Source organism: Hippocampus comes, unplaced genomic scaffold (assembly GCF_001891065.2).
Source record: "Hippocampus comes isolate QL1 unplaced genomic scaffold, H_comes_QL1_v1.1 scaffold86, whole genome shotgun sequence".
NCBI lineage: Eukaryota > Metazoa > Chordata > Actinopteri > Syngnathiformes > Syngnathidae > Hippocampus > Hippocampus comes.
The window spans coordinates 4,937,541-4,945,948 of record NW_017805882.1 but is presented as its reverse complement, the minus strand read 5'-3'; the positions used below and the strand labels follow the sequence as shown (position 1 = coordinate 4,945,948).

Here is an 8,408-nt window from a genome sequence, read left to right as displayed (position 1 = left end):
CACTAAAACTCAAATGGCTTACCAAAACAACTCACCTGGCGCTGCCACAACCAGGTAATAGTCGTTTGACTCAACATGACTCACACTTGATCTTAGTTTTACTGTTTGGTGCTTTCTACTGTCTTTGCTATTGATTTATTGTTTTATTGTTGTATGATAGTTGCTCCATGTACAGCACTTTGTATACAGCGATGGCTGTTTTAAAGTGCTCTATAAATACAGTTGGGTTGAGTTGAGTTGAGTTGAGTGGTATTTGATTTACAGGTGACAGTGGTGGGGGATGGGGGTGGTGCACTCCTTGGAAACTGGCTGCATTCAATGATCATGCCCATAATGTCGCCGAGTGGAGAAATGGGCTTGATATTTCATTATTTTTAAGCCTCATCTTGTACACGTGGCGATTTTTTGAATCCTTCAAAAATTTCAGGGTTGTTAAAAATAATCCTCCCTGTGGTATGGCAAATTTAGAAACATTTATTTCACTTTGACAGGGAATTAGAAATTAAACAATGACTGAACATCTGAAAAAAAAACAGCAGCATTCCAATTTGTTTCGATTGTACTGTTGTGAAAATGTCATTGTTAAATATTGGCTCGTCTTTCTAGCGCTCCCTCGTTATTCCAACCGTCCATGAAATCAGCATCCAAGATACACCGCCCCCTTGTGCCCGCCCATCTTTCAACGTCACAGAAACGGCTATTTGCATCTCGTGCTTTCTGGCAGCAGCTTGAAGCCTTACACTGCCGCTGAGTGTCCGAGGGGAAAGCGAGGGAAGCGAAGGAGTGTTCTTGTGCTTTTTCATTCGAAGGATATAAGGTGTCGCAAGTCGAAAGAAAGGAAAACGGAAAAAAAAAATCACGAAACGCTGCACTTGAATGTGAAAATGGAGCTTCCCGCCGCGGGAGAGCACGTCTTTGCAGTGGAGAGCATCGAGAAGAAGCGTAGCCGGAAGGTTTGTCACATGGAAATGAAGCGTTCCTCTTAGCTCCGACTGTTTACATGTTCTGACAACGCGCGATGTTTTAATATGACCCGAAGAGCGTGTTTTTGCCGTTGCTTAATGCTGCTTATCTGTGCATTCGCAGGGAAGGGTTGAGTATCTGGTCAAGTGGCGTGGATGGTCCCCAAAGTAAGTGACCCAATAAACGTCAGAAAGGATTACTGCAACTATCACATTCAACACATAAATGGCTCTATGGGATCGTGGGTGGTTGCTTGTATTCACTTGGGGAACTTTGCACGTTGGCCCCAAAATGGTGGGTGCGAGTTTACAGTGCATGCAATACACATTTCCCTAAATAAAGACATGCACACTCCTTCATTTGGACATTCCTTCATTGTAGGCCCTTCAAAGTTAGTGGTGATTAATTTAGATGCATCCAACGGGCCTGTATGTTTCAACATGTCAACATTTTTTTAAAGTTGTGTCTTGTGTTTGTCCACTAATGAACTCATCTCTAAACAGGTACAATACATGGGAACCGGAAGAAAACATTCTGGACCCAAGGCTACTTGATGCTTTTGAAGACAGGTACGCTTTTTTTTTTCCCAACAAACCAGCCATACAGGTGCCAAAGCCCTTATTCAGTGTGCATTAACGTGACGAAACATGTTTAAACTCACTGTTCCCTACTTTTCCTGTTTTCAACACAAAACTTGACATCTTTCAATCATCTACGTGTTTTTAAACAAAAAGATTTAGATGTTTGTAGCATAAACTTTGCAGCCTCGGCAAACATCCAGGAAAATCCAGTGTTGACGCTCAACTGTCAACTATTCAACACCACTGTAGAGACTGGATTAGGATTAAAAACGGTGTCGTTAGAGGGTCAAATCGGGGTTAAGGTCCGAGCAAAGTGGAGCATCAACAGTCCTTTTGTCACATGATCTTTCTTTGCATGTCAGCATCAGGTTATCATGCTTGAGTGCTGCCTGTTTCCCACCATCCAGTCATCCCATGCACCTGCCACAACATCCACAGAACTACTTTATTACTTTTTCCTGAGCATAAAGGGTTTTTTTTTTTGTTTGTTTGTTTTTTGCTACTGTGGTAAGTTTCTTTCCACGTTATTGTTCGAAACAAAATTGCACCCCCGTAAAACATTTACCATCACATCACATATTATGATTGAATACAACAGGGTTTCATTCCCAGCATGTTTTCAAAGTAATGTGGCTGTTTTTTAAGGTTGCAGTACCTTATTTTGGTGTTTGTTCCACCGTAGTTGTTAGCGCTGAACAAGTCGTGCTGACAAGACGCTGAAAGTGTTCATATGCTTTGTCACTTCCATCAGTGAAAGTCCAATATCCGTGTGAAGTAATGAAACACTAGTTTGGGAGGAAGAAGGAAACTTTAGTCTTCACATCTTGTTTTCATCTGTTCCTGACTTATTGAAAATGCAGATAGAAATGAACTTTTTGTTGATCACTGAACTAAATTACAGTCATAAGTCACGTGATCTCTAAATGTCAAAATATGACCAACTTCTTTGTGCTCCATATTAGTGGAGGGTCTTCTGTGGTTAACGTCTGCTAAGTGACTGACTGGGCTCATAAAGGTGGAAGTGAATATTTTAGATGCATATTGTGTTAACCTGTCACTGGCCTTTCTCTAAGCCTGCGTTGTTCTCTCATACACTGCAACCTTTCAGGCCTAGGTCACACGTTAACATGAACATCACTCTCCATCTGTTTTAGCAATTATCTCTCTCTCTCTCTCTCTCTCTCTCTCTCTCTCTCTCTCACTCTCACTCTCTCTCTCACTCTCTCTCTCACACACAAGCAGAGATTTTATTGAAACTAATTGCATGTCTCTCCAGGGAGCCAAATTGTCCGAATGCCAGGCTATGAAAATACACTGAGTCGTCACTGTAATTAGATGTGAGGGAGGAGGACGGGGGGGAGGGGACTGACATCACTTCTGTCTGCTGTATTGAGTTACTTCTGTGGAGAGAAGAGTATGGAGAGTGGGGGGAGAAAGTCAACAAGGGCCGACAGCCTTTCGTGCTTGGATACATTCACTAAACCGATGGCATGTTCTTTGGGGAGGACGAGGCTCATTAGATTGCAGTGTTAAACTTTGGCCGATCAGTAGCTCCGGTCGGGCTCACGTCTGGATCATTTATTGTACATTGCGTTGCCATGTGACGGTAACTTTACTCAGTGCAAGGTGGCTTCCATCACGACCTGCTGTTTCTCTCACAGGGAACGTCAAGAGCAGCTGATGGGTTATCGCAAGAGAGGACCAAAGCCCAAGCACCTTCTGGTTCAGGTAAGAAAATAGTCCTGCATGTCAATGAAGAATTCCTACCAACAATGAAATACTAGAATTCTATATTCCATAATGTGTGGGGTGTCTAACACGAGACAGCATAGCTCAGTATAGTGAGTCCCTTCCTGACAATTCTTCAAAATGGAGAAAAAAATCTGTTCGGTTCGATTTGCAAAATAGGACTCCCACATTGTTTGAGTTCACTTAGCTTCTTCGTGGTCAAAGAGAAATGATCATTCCCTTGTCACAGACCTCATCCTGATGATTTCCAAAAGATACTAAAACGTCACTCAGAATGCAGAGCTCCACTCAGGCCAAATAATAAAAAAAAGTTCAATTTAGAGAAAAAAAAATACCTGCTGAAGTCGAGCCCTATTAGTGCAATAACGCATAATTGCAAAGTAGGTGTCAATTATCACCACATACTGTATGTTGGCCTTCGTGCAAGCAGACTGCAATCCTCAAAAATTCAAATGATTGACTCCATTTAACTCTGCAAATTATCTGGAACATACACCAATATATAATGCGTTCTTACTTGTCCCAAATTGGTTGTCTATTACTTTTTGTTTTTTTTTTGCTCAGTAAATCTGGCAATGTAACTATAATCAGTCACCTCACTCTTTGTGATAAGAACAAAATGAGATACTACAGTATCTCTAATTGTGACCTTACTTCAGTAGATGTTGTTCCAAGAATGTGAACGGCACATTTTGCGCATCCTTTACCCGCCCCAAAGGTCAGGGGTACCACTCAGAGGACTGCTTCTATTCCTCTTAGGAAGGTGTCAGTGCCAACACGTGCTAAGTCAATGACAGGTCACAAAGCATGCCGGAGGCATTCCTCTGAGCTGAGGTCACTGCCACAGGAAACACTTGAAACAAATGTCACTAGTGGTGCTCGTGAATGGCGGGGGGGGGGTTTGCTGAGTGAACACAGACGCCGCCTATGACGGAAAGGTATTACTCTGTGGTGCAGAGGTTACCTTACAGTCTATTAAGGTCATTCTCTCACCACAACTCATTAACCACACCACACCTAAAGCAAATTGTGAATAGAAATGCGTTGCTGAACCGAATGCCAATTTTTCAGCCATGGTGGCGGTGTACTTGGTCTGCATGCTTTTGAAAGATGCTATTGTCCACCAAGATTACGTTTTAACCGATGTTATGTTTGTTATGAGTGTTTTCAATAAGTGCCCCATCAACGCAAGCGCTGTTCTTTAACGACTGTGTACTTGGACAGGTCCCTTCTTTTGCTCGGAGATCCAGTATACTCGCCGGCCGTCATGAGTCTTCCCTGCAAGGAGACAGCTGTCACGACACCAATTCCGTTCCAATGCTGCGTCCCCAGAGCCAGCAGTACCAGCTGAACGGCAAGAAACATCATCAGTTCCAGCCCATGAGCCGAGAATGTGAGACTGAGCAGCATGCCAACGGCACCAAGTTCTACTATCAGCTCAACACCAAGAAGCACCACCACTACCAGCCGGGCCTCCAGATGCATGAGTCTGTGTTTGCGAAGCCAAGAGAGGTCAACGCGAGAGAGCTGCCCATCAAGGGATACAATCTCCCCCCTGTGCTGCAGCAAAAATGGTTCCGGGACAAGACTTCAGGCGTCCTGACCAAAGTAAAGGACATCACCATGGAGCTGAAAAAGCTCCCAGCCGACCTCAATGGCCACAAAGAACAAGAGGAGGCAAAGCCTAAAGACCCTGCCTCAGTACAGCACAACGGCGTCAGTGGCAGTAAACTCAAAATTGTGAAAAACAAAAACAAGAACGGACGGATTGTTATTGTCATGAGCAAATACATGGAAAATGGAATGGAGGACGCAAAGGTTACAAATGCTGAATCCCAGTCGGCGGAGGCGTTTTCACAAGGAGCAGACAACGCAGAAAGGCACCTCGAGAAGATGAAGCTGGTCAAACATCTCGGTCTCGTTAATGGATTTGCAAAGAAACCCAAAGCCGACTCGGGATTCACGGGAGATTCAACCAAAGAAAGCGAACAGCCCGCCCACACCAAACTTGCTGTGACAGAACAGGATCAACATTTTGAGGTCAGGGGTCAGTGTCTGCTTCCAGCCCATCAGCCTTTACAATTGACACCCAAGTCTAATCTGGTCTCTTCGCCTCTGGACACCGGAGTTCCCGTGTTCACTGATAAAAACACAACTCAAGATGAATTTCAAGGATTAAAGCGACACCATACTGACACTGACAATGAGGAGCATGGAAGTAACAAGAGGTTGTTCATCTCCCACCACACACTCTCCTCGCCCACCCAAAGCATTAGCACGGACCAAAATGACCTCCGGGGTCCCTTTTCATTGCAGCACTGTGACTATGCTGATCATGATCAAGAGGAGCCTATTGACTTGAGCGTTGTTAAGTCCAGGCCTCAAGTCGCTGCTTCCGCTGGGAGCCAGCCAGAACGACACACACAGGATGGAACACAGACAGACTCGCAAGTGAAAGAGCAAACTGAAAGTCAGCCCCAGGCTGAAACTGAAAACATTGCGATTGTGGACACAGTTGATTCGCCGACTGTTGGTCACCAGGAAACGGGAAAAGTGGAGACAGCGTTTCCATCTTTCCAGCCGTTCCTCGGGAATATAGTCATCACGGACATTACGACAAACTGCCTCACAGTTACCTTCAAGGAGTACGTTACAGTGTAACTGTATAAAAGTACAGGAGACGTATTTGTATTTTCAGAGGCTAGAATGTGCAAACAGAACCGGTTCCTATATAATTTTGTATAGCTCAGAAGGAAAAAGCATTTGAATTCTTTGCTCAATTTGCTTATTTCCTGCATGACATGTCATATGTTGTGACTTTGTCACATGTAATTTCAAAATTAGTTCAGAAATTTAAAAGACTTAGAACTAACTGAAAATGCACTTACATTCTTATTAATGTTTTTTTTGTGCTACAGTCTACATTCAAACTCTTGTAAAGAATATAGGATTTATAGAAATGTTTGTATGGAAGAAAATTATATTGAAACATGGTAAAAACAGTGTGTGTGTGTGTGTGTGTGTGTGTGTGTGTGTGTGTGTGTGTGTGTGTGTGTGTGTGTGTGTGTGAGAGAGAGGGAGAGCAAAAAGTGTGTACAGAGACAGATACAAGCTGTGTGGATACTTGTTTAAAATTAATAAGGAAAGCACCTTTGTCAATAAATGTCAACTGTATTTTTGAGAAGCTGAAAGTGTTAAATGAAACTTTATTAATGTTGCTTATGTTTTTATTTGTCCCTGCTTCTGTTGTCTGATAGTGTGCCTCGGACACTGGTTAAGTCAGTGCAAGCATTTATTTAATTTATGTTTTGCAGCACTGCAGTGGGAATTCTTCATGTGAATGATATCGCAATCACAAATATGTGCTAGTCGAACTGTGTAGTCTATCCGATTCGTACCACCAGCTGGGTAGGCTATCATTTGACTCTCCACTCTCTGTGTGGCCCACACATCTGCGCAGCGGCTTTAGCATGTGTTTCGTAAGCACATATCAAACCCTGATCGAATAACTTTGAGAACACACAGTGTAATAACAAAGGATGATACCAGCATTTACAGAGAAGGTCCTCTTGTGTCTTAAATCCTGTGCTCTATGCCTCTCACTTTATAGGGCATGTTTTCACAAGAATAACCATTCCAGCACATGTGATTTGTAAAGTGTGCAGTGATGCACTTTCATGTTTTGTGGGCAGACTAAGTGAATGCTTCCTTTACAGTTTTGCAATAATAAAATTATTTGCAAGTTCAACTTGGTCTCCGGATTGACGTTATGACGTTTACACTGCCGTGAAGAGTGAGTGCGACCAGGCCGGGCCGAAACTCATGATGAGCACTCGTCTTTGACATTTCGTGTTCATGTGGATGGCATCCCATGACTGTGTAAGCTTATGTTGTATTAATTATTGTCATTTTATGTTTGCGTATCATATTATTTCACGTTAAGAATACATAAATTATATTCTGTTGTTTATTAATTGCTTAGACATGTTTTTATGTTGATAGGTTCTGATTGGCTGTTGAAGTAAGAGAAGCAGGAAGTGATTTTAGTTACGACAGTTGTGTTCTCGAACGTGCTGCGGTGCAGACGTCTTTTTTCCCCTTTTAATAAAACTGCATTTAAAGGATTCCATCTCTCCTTTTGCCGTTCGTAAAGTAGAACTATCCACTAAAAACAACGAACCCCTCAATTTACAACTGTATTCTATATACGCTTGTTAAATTAGCATAATACGATGTATCATAATGATGCCTGAACTCTTGTTGTGTTTGTAATATTTGGTTTACTAGACACACTTAGTGTGTTATTGTGCTCATTTGTTATATGAAAACGAATCCAGGAATTGCACCGTCGTTTCGTGCCAAACATCAAGGACCAAGGCAGGTGGTGCGATCGGACGAAACCGCCGCCAAGAGGAGTGCCACGGTGTGTTTTCGCTTAAGGTGGTGGCAGCAGTTTCCTATTGCCTTCATTTCATTCCGTTGCTGTTCCGCTCGAGAACTGAAGGGCGCTTTAAAACTGAGGATGTGGAGAGCAAAACGACGCCCTCTTATACGTTAACCTCCCAATAAACATCTCGTTGCCCACCATTGTTGTCGTGCGGTACTTGCGACTGACGTCTTCTGTCAAACGCCGTGTGTAAAATGGACCATTTCCTATGCTTAAATCCGCAACTCGAACCAAGTATGTTTTTCACGCGCGGATGTGCGCAGCCACAAAGGGGGAGAAAATGGCTGTCCTCCTTTTCGCTCTCGAGCTCTGACTCATCCACGGTGTCGGATAAAAAAAAAAAACAACGCCGCGCGTCACGGCAACTGCGGCAGTATCAGAATGTCATGTGTATTGGGTGTAACAATCGGGCCGTGTGTGTGTGTTAGGGTTAATCAAAGGCGGTCCCAGCTGCTCGTTTGCATGCGTGTGGTGCGAAACCCCGACGCGTTGTTTTGCGGTTGGGCGTCACGTTGTCTCATCTTGTGTGGCTTGCAAGTCATGCACATTACGTGCAGCACGACTGCTCGCATGCGTCTTTTGAACGATCGCCCTTTTAAATCAGTATTCGATTAATATTCTAATGCTCTGTTACGCATGCATAATAATATAAAAATCATGCTGGGGAT

The 8,408-nt window shown here is 43.3% G+C and overlaps 1 protein-coding gene across 1 annotated transcript; it reads left to right on the top strand.

Moving 5' to 3' along the window:
• The first annotated feature begins 578 nt into the window (after positions 1–578).
• LOC109527525 (E3 SUMO-protein ligase CBX4-like) lies at positions 579–7,041 on the top strand. The gene is made up of 5 exons (XM_019889515.1): positions 579–953; positions 1,087–1,130; positions 1,467–1,532; positions 3,206–3,272; positions 4,518–7,041. The coding sequence occupies exons 1-5, from the start codon at positions 885–887 to the stop codon at positions 5,952–5,954; spliced, it is 1,683 nt and encodes a 560-aa protein (XP_019745074.1). The 5' UTR covers positions 579–884; the 3' UTR covers positions 5,955–7,041.
• The last annotated feature ends 1,367 nt before the right edge of the window (positions 7,042–8,408 follow it).